Source organism: Dipteris shenzhenensis, chromosome 20 (assembly GCF_047967505.1).
Source record: "Dipteris shenzhenensis isolate YYH24624 ecotype China chromosome 20, Dip_SZ_1.0, whole genome shotgun sequence".
Classification (NCBI taxonomy): Eukaryota; Viridiplantae; Streptophyta; class Polypodiopsida; order Gleicheniales; family Dipteridaceae; genus Dipteris; species Dipteris shenzhenensis.
This window is the reverse complement of record NC_141615.1, coordinates 32,902,100-32,919,884: the sequence shown is the minus strand read 5'-3', so window position 1 is coordinate 32,919,884 and position 17,785 is coordinate 32,902,100. Positions and strand designations below refer to the sequence as shown.

General features: G+C 40.4%; 1 protein-coding gene across 3 annotated transcripts in view; it reads right to left on the bottom strand.

Moving 5' to 3' along the window:
- Positions 1 to 6,887: 6,887 nt before the first annotated feature.
- The window catches only part of LOC147889555 (S-adenosyl-L-methionine-dependent methyltransferases superfamily protein), a 132,816-nt gene continuing 121,918 nt past the window's right edge, over positions 6,888 to 17,785 (bottom strand). Inside the window, exons 4-6 of one of the 3 annotated variants that reach the window (XM_087391668.1) lie at positions 15,008 to 15,142; positions 13,143 to 13,214; positions 6,888 to 7,570 (exon numbers count right to left, since the gene is read on the bottom strand). In XM_087391668.1, coding sequence (XP_087247794.1) covers positions 7,230 to 7,570; positions 13,143 to 13,214; positions 15,008 to 15,142 — 548 coding nt within the window. In that variant the 3' untranslated portion in view covers positions 6,888 to 7,229. Of the gene's footprint in view, positions 7,571 to 13,142; positions 13,215 to 15,007; positions 15,151 to 17,785 lie in introns of all 3 variants that reach the window. The other 2 variants (XM_087391667.1, XM_087391669.1) reach the window with 2 other exon arrangements.

Below are 17,785 nucleotides of genomic sequence, written 5' to 3'. Positions count from 1 at the left end.
TGTCACTCCCTTTTTGAAAAAACTCCTTGCTTTCAACTAGTGGTGAAGGAAAAAGGCCTCACCAAGCCTCCTAAAGCCTTGGCTCCACATCTCACTTTTTGGCAAATTGGCATCGCCTCTTAGGGTGCTATGACCCTTCAAACTAAGCATGCTTACACCAATCTTCCATGCTGCCACAATTTTGATGACTAATCTGAGCCCATGATATGTACTTGGAACCCTAAGAATTATTTATCATACCATGACAAGCCTCCCCAAATTCCACACCTCTACTACTGCCATTATCAATGAAGCATCCACCCATGCGGTTGTGCTAGGCATGGCATCCATTTGCAAATTAGTGGTGTGTTCCTCATTCCAAGGTTGGGACTGACTTTGTACTTTGTTTTGTATAGTTGTGTAGTTTTCTTTACTACATTGTTTGAAAATATTAAAAGGTTTGTTTGTTTTGAAAGAAACTTCATAAAAATTGAGCTCATAAGGCTTTCTTACAAGATAAATTAGTGCAACAATAAAAGACCAATCACTACACTCTTAATATGTATAGTTTTCTACAAAAGATTGTTTGAAATATATTTGGAGATGTTTGAGAGCATATGATTTTCTTAGAAGCAAGATCCATCAACATTAAGAAGCCATCATACCTTGAGTATTTATGTCCAAAAACTTGTTGTTTGTTGTTGATCCATTTAAGATAAGTATTCGACTAGCTAAAGAAAGACTAAATCTTTTGAATGCTTGATGGTATCCTCATGAAACATTGAACCAAAAAATGTAAAGCCATTATGTACACAAGATATAATACAAGAGGAAAGGGGAGTAATAGTCAAGTTTGATTGTATTTGAGCCTTTCAAACATGAACTGTAACAAGACATTATAGAAATGTTAGGTCACATCAACTTGACTCATAAATAGTTTAAAGAATTGGTAAATTTAACAATTTCAAATTTCTTCACTTTGAACTTCAAAATTTTAAAAAGACATAAAATAGAGATAAGATTTGTTTGTAAAATATGCTTCTATTATGATTCAACTATACTTTGCTCAATTGCAAAGGAAAATAGATCCACTATAGAATTTGCCAACCAAAATTTTCATGTTACATATATTTCAAGGCAATGACAATAGTAATTCACTTTTTATATTTCAAATTACTTTAGCCCAATACTCTCTATTTCCATCCTTTTCAAATGGTATTTGTTGTATTCTCTTGCAAATTTATCTTTATTCAGGCCAAGGTGCATTGCCCCATAATGATTGCATGCTCTAAGATGAGAAAGTACCATGCCCTAAGGTGGAAAAGTAGATATTACATATGTTTGGCTAGTCTAAAGAAGACTTATGATTGTCATCCTCACCATTCCCTCTACTTTAATTCCATCTGGCCTTTTGCCATTTTCCAACAAAAACAAAAGATTTGCTTAGTTTTTAGATTCTGCTCAGCCTGATAAGATGCAAAAATTCAATTTTGGAAGCTTTCCTTCATCGTCCTTGCAACTAGATCTCCTTTCTCATCTTTGAAGAATCGGTCTCTCAAACTCAGGATTCTAGTTGTTTTGTTGCATCGGGTTCTGCCTTCATATTTCCTCCTTGAAATTATTTCTCAGGTGAAAAAGCATGGTATTTGCCTTTATTTCATGGGGCAAATTATGACGGCCTCCATGCCATAAGCTTGGTGGACTATGGCTGTGGGAATACATAAAGCCAACTCTTTTATCTTCCTTGGCAAGGGTTTTTATTTTTCTCATTGTGCTAATCTAGATAGAGTTTATGATTTGGTCAGCAAGGTGGGGGTCCATGGTGCTAGTTCCTTTGCTTATGTTATGCCATGGGACCTCTTTTCAACCCTTCCCAAAATCTCCTACGCTATTGTCCCCAATCTGGATTACTCTGAAGCCTTGTCGATACCTCTTCTCTCTTATAGAATGTATTGCAACTCTTCTCGAAAGAGTTCTTAGCGGGATTTTTTGGACTTGAGTAGGGATATCCGAATTTGCAAATTATGGGATATGCAGCAACCTATTCCCACATGCTTGGATATTGATTATGATCTTGTGCATTCACATTCCTTCATCTTTTTCTTCCTTCCCAAATGCATGCTACAAGTGTATAAAAATTGGTCATCTTGCTCAAAACTACCCCTAACACTCATGTCAATCTATTAATGCAAACAACTCTTTCTCTATTCCTTGGGCTTCTACTCCTCTCCAATTAAAGAAGGTGCAATAGTTGAAGACAACAAAAAAATAATGGAGATGTATACACCCTCTAGGAAAAGAGATCGTCTCACCGTCTCCTTAGGTTCCTTTGTCAAATCCATTCTAGGCTCTGTCGATGCCGGATACACTTATGCCTGAAAATCCACAACTTTCTGGTGTCAATGCTTCCTATTCTCAAGAGCCCTCTTTAGCTCAATAGTCTCCTTTGGTTGGAGTTGACTCTCCATGGTCCTCTTTGGTTATTGAGACACAATGACTTACAAGTGGATATCTCTCCTTTGGATACAACTCACATGTGATAGTATTGTGGAACAAAATGTGGATTCGCAAGAGAAACATACTGAGGTAGCCTCTCACTAGCTTAAAAGCACTTTTTCACTTGAGAATATGCATCCTATGCTACAACAAGTCTTTGATCAAGTGATACAATGCTTTTGTCTTCTTGCTTATGTCAAGAAAAATCACAAAAGGGTCCAAAGAAGTTGCATTTTATAGATGGCACTATTACTTGACTTAATGGTTTTTCTTGTACAGCATGGGATCAATTTGAAGGATATTGTCTTTATGTCCATGTAATTTATATTTCATCCTTTTCCCTATTGGGTTCTTGTTATCTCCACCACCTATCTCCTCTAGACAGGTGTTGCTTTTGCAATTTTCACTTTTACACTTCTTGGTGGGTTTTCCCCTCATTTCGAGGTTACCCATGCAGTAATATTAAGTATTACAAAAAATGTCAGCATTTAGCTGTGTGGATTTTGCTTCTCGCTTTGGACCGCTTGAGGAAGCAGTTATGCCAAGTCCCTTGGAGAGAGTATTTTTATCTAGAACCTCGGAGATGAGTAGCATGTCTAGTCCCATAGTGGCAATCGATCTGAGTCTTTTCTCTGCTCCTTTGATGGGTCCATATGCTCCTCATCTTAGGAGGTCTTTGGCCCATTTTTTGGAGGATGATTCATCTCTAGCCACATAAAACAAGTCGTTGTGGGTTAATCTCATAAAATAAACCATCGTTGATATGCTACTGCTCCCATCCAAGATTCGGGTAGAAGACTATTACAAGATAATTGGAGACGCGATAGTAGGGAGTTGTCCCGTGGTAGTTCTTTGGAGGCACAACGACAAGTAAGGGGGCAAGGAGGCGGGGTAGGGGTAGCTGGGAGCTAGGGGCTAAGGGTAGGGGTAGGGGGTGTGGAGGGGAGAGAGAGAGAGAGAGAGAGAGAGACAGAGGCCTATAACCCCTTTCCATGCTTACTTTTCTATCCTAAATTTAGTATGGAAACATAAATTTCTTGACCTTTTTAAATTTAGAAGGGTATGGGATGGGATGAGAGGGATGACTTCCTCCTTGTCTACCAACTTTATACATGGGATATATATTTTGGCTATGCACATGTGGTAGTTACACATATGGAATATACCTTCTGGTTATGGAAATGTGGCGGTTACACTTTTGTCTTGCCAAACCATAGGTTAAACATCTAAATGCTCAATATTTAACATTTAAGTGAATTTTTCAGTTATTGTTTGATTTGGGTGCTTTTACTCAGTCGAGTTTGCCAATCCAATGAAACATATCCCCAAGGGATAAGTGTGAAACTAGGGCATCCATTGATCAATTCAAGGGGCAATGGATGTCAATTCCTATTGAGACTTGCAACAAGGTATGTACCATCAATTTTAAGGGCCCTATGGTTTACTTGAGGGTCTTTACCCACCTGAACAACTCGGGTGAAAAATAGCTTCTTTGGCATAGAAAGTGGTAAAAAATAGCTTCTTTGGAATAAGAAATGTTGAAAAAGACATGCCATGGTTAAATTAGAGATGCAAATTATATGGCATTCTTGTACTATTAATTCCATAAAGTGGAAAGAAATCGCACACTTCTTGGCCAATTTGAGAGCCTTTACAAACTTGCGCAAACCAATTGAGTGAAAAAGGGATCTTTCGATGTAGAAATATGAAAAAAAACTTTCCATTGTTAAATTATAGGGATGAGTGGAATACTTGACTGGAATTTCTACAAGATCAATCCCATATAATGAAAGGATTTGTATCTTTATGGCTAATTCAATTGCCTTAACATGCCTAGCTTATCCAATCAAGTGAACAGCAACCCCTTGGATATACAAGTGTGAAAAGAATAGTCCATGCTAAAAATATGTTGGCCATCAGAATCCAAAACTTATGTTGCCTTGAGAAAAGATCAATACGATCAAGTGGAAGGGCTTTTTGTACTTTGGATGACTCGAGGGCCTTTATTGCAATAACTGGAAGGTCTTTGTGTATTTTTGGATGACTCAAGGGTCTTTACCCTTTGGTTTGGTCAATCCAATGCAAAATGGCTCCTTTGATATAGAAAATGTGAAAAAATACCATCCATGCTAAATTAGAGGACGTAGAAATATTGAATCCACTTCTTATATGGACTTTCCACAATCACAATACCATTAAGTTGAAGTTCCTTGTTCACTCATGAGCCATTAAGTTGAAGGTCCTTATTCACTCTTGAGCCAACTTAAGGCCCTTTACTCGCTTAGGTTAGTCTTCGTTGATATAGAAAGTATAAAAAAAGGCACTCTAGGGTTGAATTAGAGTGGAATTTCAATGTAATGCTTATGTGGATTTGCCACGAGATCAATCCCTCTAAATGAAAGGCCTTGTCATACTTGTCACTTGAGACCAAGGCCCTTACCTAATTTGGCCAAATCTAGTTCCCTTGGTATAAAAAATGTGAAAATTCATCCATGGATAAATAAGGGGGGGAAATGGATTCTAATGTTTATGTAGTTTGCCACAAGCTCAATGCCATAGAGTGAAACTTGGTCATCAGTGAAAAATGGGTCCTTTGGTGTAGAAAATATTTTAAAAAGATAGCTCGTCTTGAACTATAGGGCAACCGAATTCCAATGCTTATTTGAGCTTGCCACAAGCTCAATCATATCTAGTGCAAGGGACTCGTGGACTAGTTTTTCACCATCCTTTTTAACCAAAATAGTGCAAAATAACTATGATCTTTGGTAAGGAAAATGTGACTTAATCAAATTATGATGTTTAGTTTGGGGAGGAGGTGCAAATTGCAATTTGTAGAGGTGAAGGGGGCCAATAGCGTTTGGCGGCTAAGGGTAGGGAATGAGGACAATGTGAGGTTATTCCAAATAGCAAATTTTGATGCCCATGTTGGCATTTATACTGATGCTACTACTAATTGTGGCAAAATTTTAGAACGAATCCCATTGCTTTTTAAATGCTTTTGTTGATTCCTTTATTTTGACACTTACACCAATGCTTTAGTTTCTTAAACTTATTCCAAGAAATGCTTTACCTAAAGGTGAGTTTGATGGGAGAGGAAAGTGTAACTTTAGAGGAAATGAGTGAAAGAAAGATGGGGAGGGAAACAGAAAGGGACAAGAGAAGAAGTGGGAAAGAGAATGTTTGAGGTAGATGGGAGGGAAAGAGGGAAAGATGTCCCCACAATCCCAAACAACGTCCCATAAAGGTCAACATCTAATCTCTAAACATTTGATCAACATATCTCATCCACTACTTCTACGAAAAGGAAATCCCAGGTTAAGTGACCCTTCCCACTTAAGGCTCCCAGAGCAAGCCACGCTTTCCAGAACAATTGCAAATACCTATATAGGTAGTTCGATAGAATATCTAATAGTTCCCAACTCTGAAAAAGCTTTGATAAAGAGGTTTCCCTAAAAGGAGACTGCACAAAAGGGTCGAATAAGAAGGGTTGGAAGGGGAGGAGGGCACCAAGTGCAAGCCTAACCAAATCTCTCCTTATGCGGGAGGATAGGGAGAGGAGGTACCAAATCTGGAGTCTCTAGAGAAGAGGGGGAAAGAACATTTAGTAAACTTAGGGTATCCAAAGGTGGAGGGGGGTGGAGCTAGAGCCTGCAAAGTTAGAAGCACTAAGGCACGTGAGAGCTTCATGCTGGAGACTTACCTATAAATCTACATGATCACTAGAAATCCAATTGTGTATCTGCATCATCTATCATAGAAATAAATAGAATCAGATCCATGCAAGAATCTGATAGATAAACAACACAAAAATAATCAGCCTACGCTAATGTAGATGGAAGAACCTCATGCTTACATGTATATCTCCATATGAATCCACAAATCATATGTAAAGAACAACAAATTTCTTGACATAGATATGCAATCCAAAGGTTGAAACACGTCTCAGGTGTGTGTAGGCTACTAAGTTCTAACCAAAATCATTAGGACCAAATGACAGTGACATTTATCATATAAAAATATGTTCTCATGCACAGACACATGCACAAACCAACACACGTTCTTCATTTTGAGGTTGTGTCAAAGCTCCCAAGGGCAAAAGCGCACACAGCCAAGAGGGCAGCTAGCAGAAAGGCTCATAAAAAAGCACTCTTCATCCAAGCTACCACTGCTTGTGATGATTATATTATTCCAATTCATCTCTTTCCAATGAAAATACATTTAAGAAGACTAGGAACACACATGATGCCTACTTCGCAGAACACCAGAGAAGAAAAGAAGGTCAGAATCTCTGTAAGTAGGCTTCACACATACCCTGGCCAGACAAAAATTGAGTGGATCGTACAAAAGTACAACTACGTATAAGATTACTAGCCAAACAGCTATTTATGTCTGGCACAAAAAACATTGGGTAAATTTCCTTGAAAAGACGCTGTTTGAAAAGAAATTGCAATCATTGAGTTCTACTACAGCCTGCTGTAAATTTCCTTGAAAAGAGTCCTTTTGGAGAACAGTTTATTCAGGATATTCGGATTATGATTAGCACCATAACCTTATTCTAATGAATGAGTTGCCTGCTGCAGGCTGCACCACTTCTTAGCATCCATGCATGCATCTGAACAGACATAAAACATACAAAGCTGACACCCTACTGCCTTTCAATGACAAAGTTTGGTAAATTCAGGACTCTGGAACAAATTCACTATGGAAAGCTAACTGCTACATTGTTTTTTAGAGAAAAGCGCCCAACTTCCACCTCAATGCTGGAAAATGCAGTAAACTCTTGAGCCTAAGTGGCGGACAAAGAGCCCATTATCTTTACAGCCATTGAAAAACATCACCTCATCATCCTTAGGTAATCTACGCCGCCAACTCATTAAAAAACAAGGTTTTGGCAGTGATTTGCATTCTAGAAATTTCGAATCAGCACTTGAATTGTCAACTTCCAGCTTTAAATCTGTAAATGGATCGTGCAACTTACAAGTTCCTTCATCCTTTGTGCAGGCAATATCTGAGTTATAACTGGAATCACCCCTGATGGCGCTATTTTGAAGCAAAGTCAAAAGAGACTTCATAAGGTTGGTGTACTGTTTAACATCTGCAATGAAAATTCAAAAAGAAATCCATCAATACCCACTACTTCCAGTCTACAGTAGCAAGCTACACATCAACTCAGACTAGTGTTAAATCAGACAGGCAGGAACACGACAACTCAGATCACTATGAGGTTGGAGGCCCACGTCACTAAGGAGTTGGTTGTTGCAGAGGCCCTGAACACCTTGCCAGGGCAGATGAGCCCAGGAGAGAATGGACTCCCCCCCATCTTCTTACAGCAGTTCTGGGATTTCTTCCCTGCACTCTCTGCCTTGCTTTCAAGAGGCCTTTGTGATGGGATATCTCAAGGTGTATGCCTCAGGCACACCTTATATTTCTATGTGTGAGTGCTAGAGGCACAGTTAGGTGCCCACAAGCACAATTAGGTGGTGGAAAAGCCACATAGGATGATTGAGAGAATCTAGGAGCAGATTGAGGAGATGATTGTGGAGCTCTGAAGTCATCAGTGATGTCAGTGAGCATGTATGAGGTGCCTACTTAAGGACCTCACTCTTCTTCATTCTACAAGCAAGTAATGCAAGTATTCTGAGTTTGTGTCCACTCTTTCCTTTCTTTTCAGTTTACCAACATGGTATCAGAGCCCTTTGATCCCCCTTGAGCCCATTTTTGCCACATCATCATCTTCTTCTTCATCTTCTTCTTCTCCATTTTCCTCTTTCTTTCCAAAATCTTTGAGAGCTTGGTTCTCCACCTACAAACGACCATTGCCCAAACCCTCTGAGCTGGAAACTCCTCTAGTATGGGCGAACTTCCACCTGCAAGCAATTGAAGAAAAAACGTCTGTGTTGGCTGCCATTCCCCAAACAGCGCATTTTTCGCCATTTCTTCTATTGCTCAATACTCCCTGCCTGCTCCGCCATTGCCTGAGCCCTCTTAGGATAGATGGGCGACCTCAAGACGAAGATTTTGAGCCATTTTTCAGCTCATTTGGTTCAGTAACAAGGGAGAAATCGTCAAAACTCAGGTTCAGCCTGTGGCAACTCTCCCGGGCAAAAGTGCGCACCATTTCGTCCAACCTCTGTGCTGGACCCTCTCTGGTATATGAGCTTTCTTTTGCTTCAGAAAGCCCTCTTTTCCTTGCTTTGAAGAGTGAGCTACAAGCCCTCCAAGTTCAGCCTTTTAGTTTTGACAGTTTTGGACAAGTTTTTGAAGATGATGCTACATAAAATGCTACTCTAGCATTTCTGGTTTTTTGAATCTTTCAATAACTTCAGTACAAGTGTGGCTTCAGTTTTGTTTTCAATTGCTAGACCTGGTTTTGATTGAAAAGTATTCATTTTAGCCACTTCTATGAAGCATATAAGAAGAAGCATCATTGATTGAATATTGGTCACTAGTCTTTGCTACATCAAGTGCTCATATTTTGGAAGTCTTTCAGTTATTTTTTACCTTGTAAGAGAGATAGACACTGCCCAATATCTGGGTTAGACCCTCTCATGGCTACCCTATTGAATCTAGAGAAGTTCAATGGGAAGGGCTTCCACACATGGCAGATGAAGGTGAAATTTGCATTGATGAGGGAGAACTTATGGGGACTTGTCAAACCGACTCCTACTGCTTCTTCTACGGCCTCCAATGCTGGAGAATCCTCAACTCCGACACGACCGGCAAGGGATCCAGCTAGAGAAGAAAAAGCATATGGTATTATTGCTCTTGCTTTAGGAGATGATTATATTCACCATATCTCTGACTTGGAGTCTCCTTCAGAAGCTTAGCAGAAGCTTGACATGATTTTTGGTGCTAGCTCTCACATCTCTAAACTATCATTTAAAATCTCTTTCTTTGAATTGAAGATGGCTAGTGGTACTACTTTAGCAGCTCATGTCAACTATATGCGGAGTCTTATGACTCGATTAGCTTCTATCAACTCTCCTATTACTCCAGATGATGCTATGGCAGTGTTACTTAAGAGTATGCCTGAAGATTATGATCACATAGTTAGCACTTTGAAAAATCTTCCTAATCCTAATCTTGAAGGTATTATCTTTGCTCTCCAAGAAGAAGAAAGGCATATGGAGCTTAGGAAAGGCAATGACACTGTTTATGCTGTAAAAGTCCAGAAGGGCAAGTATACCCCTTGCAATCACTGTGGAAAGACAAATCACCTTTCAAAGGACTGCTTCAAAATTAATCCATGCAAGCACTGTGGCAAGAACAACCATAATGAGAAGTTTTGCAGAGCCAAAGCAAAGACAGAAAATGCAAATCTACTTTCAGTTGATGTGCCTCCACAAGATGAGGCATCCTTTGAAGATTATGCATTTTAAATCATCTCTATGTATGCTCCAAATCTCTCTTTTTATGTCAAGATACTCAGCCTGGATAGTCCTCTAAAATGAATGAAATAAACTATTGTGTTTTTGTGTGTTTTGTAAACACCTCTGGTCACCTTATGATGTAGGCCATGTGTATGTTTTGCTCCATGGTACCTCCTGCAGACATTGTGTGCATGTACATGCAGGGGAGATAACCATTGGAAGGTCTTTTTGTATCCCTTTTGTTTACCTTACACCCAAGGGAACCCTTGCTAGCATGAGAACCTAGCCATAGATTTATCCTTGACCACCATGAGATGGCATGAGAAACTATGAGACTAGATGTATCCTTGACATAGCCTGAGGCATTCCCTTGAGGGGGGGTTTGATGGGATATCTCAAGGTGTATGCCTCAGGCACACCTTATGTTTCTATGTGTGAGTGCTAGAGGCACAGTTAGGTGCCCACAAGCACAGTTAGGTGGTGGAAAAGCCACATAGGATGATTGAGAGAATCTAGGAGCAGATTGAGGAGATGATTGTGGAGCTCTAAAGTCATCAGTGATGTCAGTGAGCATGTATGAGGTGCCTACTTAAGGACCTCACTCTTCTTCATTCTACAAGCAAGTAATGCAAGTATTCTGAGTTTGTGTCCACTCTTTCCTTTCCTTTCAGTTTACCAACACTTTGAAGTAGGGAAAATACCCCAGGTTGGATCTACCTCATCGCCAATGGGGTTAGAAGAATTCATATATTGCACAGCACCCAATCACTCAAAAGTGTACTGGATGTAGTCTATTACATCTTCAGCTTAAAATCTCCAATTGCACTTCTGCCACTGCTCCCCAATCTCGTTCATAACATGCATGCAGGTTTTCTCTGGGAGCACAGTATTTTGGACAATAACTTCGCCTTTTGGGAGGCATAGCTAGGACATGGAACTCCAAGCCTCGCATGGTCCTCTTGGATTTTGAGAAGACTTATGAGTCATGACATGCTGGATTGGGCATTCTTGGATGTTACTGTGTGCAGTCCGGGTTTCTTCCAGTGCTAGAGGAGGGCCTTTGTTCAGGTACTACAAGCCCACTTCTTATTGGAGAGCGCACAAGTGAACCTTTTTCTCTGTCAAGATTGGTTGGGCAGGGCTGCCCCTAGTACCTTTCCTTTTCATCTTTGTGGCAAAGGCTACGGGCAGCTATCTACGTTCTCAAGAGTTTGATTTAGTGGATATGTGATCTGATAGGAGCAAGACTTGATAGATAAAAAGTTTATGGATGACATGGTTTGGAGAGGCATCTTGAGCCTCACCCCTCATGATGACATGTGTAGATATTGAGGGGTCATTAGCCCCATATAGAAGTGATCAATTGATAAACCAAGGATATAATGAGGAGCTTGATCCCCATTGAGCATCCCCCCTGGAAATTTCGGTGCTCAGTGGGATTTGGCACTGCTATGGGCAGGGTGTGGGACCACTACACCCGGTGCTCTCTTTTGTCAACACTCGGCAGCTTCTGGCTGCTCCAACATAGTACAGAGCTGTTCTACAGCTGCTTACGGCTGACATGTGGCAGCTGGGCAGACTGAACGATGGGTGTGTTACTGCTCTGCGCCTGCCCACAGCTAAGGCATGATGAGTAATCTGTTCTGAGCGGCTGTACATGCGTGGTTGGCGGAGGCAGCTGTGGGATCTGGCAACCCGCTGCTGATGATTGGACTGGTTCTCACAATGGGCAGACTGGCAGAAACTAAGGTACCTACTGATGTTTCCACATGGTGTGATTGTGCTGGTCATGTACTCGCTGTTTATGTGGAGTTGAACAAAATGCTTTACTCCAGGAGTATAGGCTCATGGGGGGTTGTTGGAGAGGCATGTTGAACCTCACCCCTCATGATGACATGCTATCGGGCAAGGTGTCAAACCCTTGTTTCTTCCTCTCCTTCATTGACACATAGCACCTTCTGGCTGCCCCAACAAGTATCTCCTCCTACCTAAAGTGGGTCCACCCTCTTTTAGATTGTTCCTACTTGCTAGCATCAAGCACCCAGATTAACATAAATAAGGCAGTTGACTTCCTCATGGGCTCAGAGGACACTCTTGCATGGTAGAGACCTTGGGATTCAAATGGATTGATGGTCAAGCCTCATACCTTTGACGAAGCAGAAAAGAATCCAAAACTAGCTACAATGGGAGTCACTGTAGCTAGTTTTTCCAAGGCTGTGATTAACATGCAACATCCGTCTTTACAGCCATGATAACAGCAATCTGGACAGTCATAGCATTGGCAGTAGACTACAAGAGGCCCATTTTCCAGATGGATATGAAGGTTGCCTTCCAAAATGGAGACTTGGAGGAGATAGACTATGTGGAGCACCCACAAGAATTTCAGCAACTAGAATCAGAAAGGCATTGTACAGCTAAAATAGTCTTTGAAGGTGAAAGTGGCTATCTCTTTCTCTAGACACTCTTCAAGCAGGACCCCACAACACCTTCAAGCCTCTCGTGATCTGTGAAACAAACCTCCAGCCTATTGGAAGGCACCTGGGCCAAACTTGTGGCCTGGCAGCCTCTGCTTGTGGAGAAGCCACCTCCCCTAAAAGAGATCTTGTTAGAAGGTAGTGGTCCTGTCTGCAACTTCCTAGGTCGGAGTACAAATGGCTCCTTGGATTACTCAAACAGGAGTTGTGTGTGTGTAGGATAAGCCACACATGATTTAGAAAAAGTAGTGTGTCATCCAGTCTACCTACTGCATTCACCCAGCCCTAGAGTGAAAGGAATTTCTGCCAAGCGGGCCTAACTGTTGTGAAGTTCTCGGTCTGCCTGGTCATACTAGCCCACTATCCATGTGTCATGCTCTCTCAAACACTCTATGGAGCTCTAGTCCCATTTGAGTGCACTCCTGCTCACAAAGCTTGTAATGGTGACAAAGAACCTGCTCCTGACAAGCAGTCTTTGATCATGAGATGCTCTAAGCCATGCCAGTCTTGACAAGATCACACTCGCAAATCCAAATCCAAATCTTCAAAACGATCTCCTACAAATTCTTCTTGAAGAGGCTCTCAGGGATTCAAATATCACACTGGGACGTGTCATCTCCTAGGCTATCTAGACTAAGCACTATATAGGAACAATATGACTTGGTAACCAGATATGGTGGATATATCCACATAATACACTTAAACAAAATTACTCATATTAACAATTTTGAATTTTCTTAAACCAAAGAGTAACAACGCCTTGGCCGTGTTTCTGGTCCAGCATGAGTGAAAAACTTTCAGGTTTTGTTCAACAATGCCTTACATAGAAGTATGTCACTGGCAATAATCAAATCCCAATCAGGCAACTCCACAGGAAATGTGTCACCCCAAGTGTCTGCACAAAAATTTATCAAGTTTCAGCTTTCAATAAAAATAAGATGCACATTAAATCCAAGATTTATAAAGCTATGATTTTATAAAATTTGAATTAGATAGATGCAAAAAAAGTCGCAAACCTAAACTAGACTAAGCAGCAGTGAGCATGCAATATAAATTCCTAATGATAGATCTCCATGTGATTCTTGGCATGCTTCCAATTCGGTGTTTCCCATATAAGAAATACCAGTTAGAATGTAGGATGATAGTAATTGTTACACCTAGTACTAAACACGCAGCCAGACCAGTGGAAATAGAGGTGCCAAGGTAAGAACTCTTTCAGCAAAATTGATAACAAAAAGTTCAGAGGAATTGAAAATGTTTTGTTTGATGATTTTCCCACAGATTCTTCCCACATGTCTTACGTACTTGATCTTGATACTTGCCAGCATATGGTTTGTATCTTTCCTGATAGAGGCAATGCAGATTCCTTCATTAGACTATGTTTCTATGAATCTGGATATATTGAGTGTAGATATCCTTTGATAAATTATCACTTCTGGGTAATAGTTTTTGAGGCTGATCTTACAGATTGCATCTAGATTCAATCATTTAAGTGACCTAAGCTTTATATATCTAATGAATCCAGGAACTCCTGGGTATTAGTTTTTTAGGCTGATCTTACAGATTGCATCTAGATCCAATTATTTAAGTGACCTAAGCTTTAGATGAATCCAGGAACATTTCCAAACTCATCCTCTAAAAACACAACATAGTGCAGTTTCAATCTCATGACAGTCATGCGTAAGGTTGAAAACTCCATCACACATAGCAGGGACTAGCTACTATGACATCCCCACTGACATCATCCACGCCCAACAGTGGGTGTAGACCATAGTATAAACATATGCTCTCACACATACAAATTCGCACACCCACACATACTTGAGCATCCATTTATACAAAGTCTTCGTACTAAGTTTCTGTCGGCACTCCGAAGGTGAAGGGCAAACTCAGCCATGGCAAAGGCTAGCACTAAAGGAGAAGGCTAATCAAAAAGTAGTCCAAAAGCTTTCTAAAGATATTTAAATCATTCAGTCACAACCTCCAGAAAAGGCTTCCTGCACCACAGCCCTATCTCCACTAAGCACATACCTCTTGCCTCATCCACAGTTCGTTGCTGCAAAATCCATGGATGCAGTTGGGTAGGCCCACACAATATTTAGCTTGGAAGATAACTTTGATGCAGTTCTAAAACTTACACTACAACAGGGAGCAAAGCTCAACCTGGGAAACACCAAAAGTGGGACAAAAACCCTGAATAGACCAAGGATCTAAGCTACCTTTTAAAACAAAAACTTTAAGGATTAAGCTAGATGAGCATGACGTCACCTGCAACAACTCCCCAACAAAAATCATAAGCGCAACTCTGGAGGGTATCCACAGACCAGAAGCATGACACTGTGTTTTAGGAGTACAAGTCCATCTTGAAGAGGAGGGTTTTCTAAACCTCTAGACAAAATCCTTTACGTGACCCCCACACTATATATTACGCTATGACAGATCGTAAAATATATATTATGCATATGCTTTTTCTTAGAAATAACGATCTTGTTCACAATACGCTAACAATTAGCACTCAGTTTGAAAATATACACTTGGAGAGTTCATATGTTACTCATACTCCAGCTTATGCTGTTATCATCTCTCCTGGAAAGAAAATCTAATTAAAGTCCTCTTTGGTATAGTAAAAATACAATATTACAAGGCCTGAAGATGCAATCAAACATGCAAACTCGTGCTAATACATACGGCGGATATGTCCCAGCTTTGTCAGTCCATTGGCTTTACAATTGTATGCAATGTTCTCTTCTATCTCTTCATCATCAAAATCTGATGTGGTGATGTCCATTGCAAAGGCTTTCCTCAAGAAAATTGCTAGTGCTCCTGTACCACTTTAGAAACGATCAAATTCAACCTTTTAGAAGAGCGAGTAATATCATTGCACAAACACATTGGCTAAAAACTGAGATCTTATCTTTCTTTAATTTTTTAAAAACAGATATTTATTCACAGTTGAAGAAGTAATATCTTTTCATAAATAATGAACTCCTAGAATCAGATGACGGAGATCTTTTTTCAATGAAAATTTGATGATGTTATATTTTGTAACTAATACAAAGGAAGAAGCCGCATGCTAGCGGCCCCAACATAGATTGCATAGATGATGATTGCTGTGTTCAATTTACCTTTTCCACATATCTATTTCCAACTGTTTAATTTAAGCTGTGAGAGTTGATGTTTCGTAATGCGAGATATCATTCTGCACTTCCTAGTTAAATGCTTTTTGAAACTTCAGAATTAACCACGGCCCACAGTATCGAGGTGATAACTTAGCACACTCTCCTGAAGTTAACGACTTCGAATGCAAAGGAACTCTGAGAAAAACTTTTTCTCCTTCCTTAAATACTCTTATAGACCGGTTTTCATCTGCATACACCTTGGCTCTATCCATAGCCTGGAGGATATTAGCTCTCGCAAGTGCTAGCATCTCCCGCATTTGAACCACAAAGTTCGCGGCACTAGGCACTTTCTGAGGTACTCCAACTATAGTTGGATTTGCTGGTCTATAACCATAGTTCAGCTCAAACGGACTGAACCCTGTAGAGGAATGTTTTCTATCATTGTAGGCAAACTCTAATAATGGCAACCACTTGTCCCACGTATGTTGCCTCAATGACACAGATGCTCTCAGCATATCCTCTAAAGTCTGGTTGACTCTCTCCGTCTAACCATCCGTCTCAGGATGATCCCCACTACTCATTCCCAACTCAGTCCTTAGTGAGTCAAATACCGCTGCCCAAAAATGACCGGTAAATCTGACATCTCTGTCCGACACTATGGATCTAGGCAATCCACGCAGACGAAATATATGTCTAATAAACAAATCCGCCACTTGCGGGGCACTAACAGACTCCCTAGTCAGAATGAAGTGAGCCATCTTGGTTAGACGATCAACCACCACAAGGATAGAATCATACCCTCCTTGTGTTGTAGGCAGCCCTACAATAAAGTCCATGGAAATGCTCTCCCACTTAGTGGTATTTCCAAGGGCTGTAAAAGTCCGAGTGGCTTCACCCGTTTGGCCTTGCTTACCTGACACGAGAAACACCATGTCACATATTCATGAATATGCTTTTTCATCTTTGGCCAAAAGAAATCTCGCTTCACGAGATCATATGTCTTTTCGACTCCTGGATGTCCCGCACATGGGCTATCATGGCACTGTCGAATGACTCTCTGCCTGAGATCATTCTGACTAGGTACTACAACCTTACCATTTCTTTTCAGCATACCATCCCTTATGGTATATCTTGCATATGTTTGGCCTTTTCTGGATGCCACATCATCCTTGTCGTTTTCCCCGGGTTTTAACATATGAGCTTTAGGCCATAAGCTCTGGACAAACTCGTCCACCTTTTGAGTTTCTCTGATCTCGGTCATTAGAGCACTCTCTAATACCGTGAAACTCATATTGTGCATGATGCGAGACAACGCATCAGCAATCTTATTATCCTTCCCTCTTCGGTACCGAATCGTTAAATTAAACTCCTGCATTAGCTCTGCCCACCTAGTTTGGCGGCCCCTCAAGTCAGGCTGTTTACAAAAATGTTTCAGAGTATCATGATCCACATCCACATAAAACTTTGAACCATACAAATAATGCCTCCATGTTTTCAAAGCATGGATAACAGCATACAACTCCAATTCATGAGTTGGCCAATTCCTCTGAGAGGGAGAAAGCTTCTTGCTTTCAAAGGCTACTAGCCTTCCCTCTTGAAGGAGAACTGCTCCTACCGCGATGCCACTTGCATCGGTTTCCAGGAACAACGGTTTCTGGGGATCAACTATTTTTAACACCGGTCCTGTGACCACAGCTTGTTTTATGGTGTTAAAACTTTCTTGTTGATTCTGTCCCCATATAAAAGGTACTTTATCTGAGGTTAGATCAGTCAATGGCGATACTATTTCGGAATATCCTTTGATATGCCTTCTATAAAACTGGACAAATCCCAAGAATGATCGCAACGCGGTTAGACTTTGAGGAATTGGCCAAGTTAGTATCGCAGCCACTTTCTTCGGATCCATTTCTACCCCCTCTGGAGTAATTATGAATCCTAAATATTCAAGCCTAACCATACACAGTATTTAGTCCTATCAAACACTGGTAATATTAGCACTTACTAATATTACCACTTAATATTTAGTACTAATAGTACTATCTATCACTTAGTAATATTAGCACTTAGTACTCTTTTTATTTACATAAAGATTGGCTTTCCTTAAAGTACTGAACACTATTCTTAAGTGTTCACGATGCTCAGTAATACTTTTACTGAATATCAGAATATTGTCAATAAAATGTACTACAAACTTTCCGATATACGGACGTAGTAAATCGTTCATAAGCATGACGAATGTAGCTGGAGCATTCGTAAGTCCGAAGGGCATTACCAAAAACTCATAATGACCAAACTTGCTTCTGAAAGCGGTTTTATGCACATCCTCGGCTCTAATCTGGATCTGATG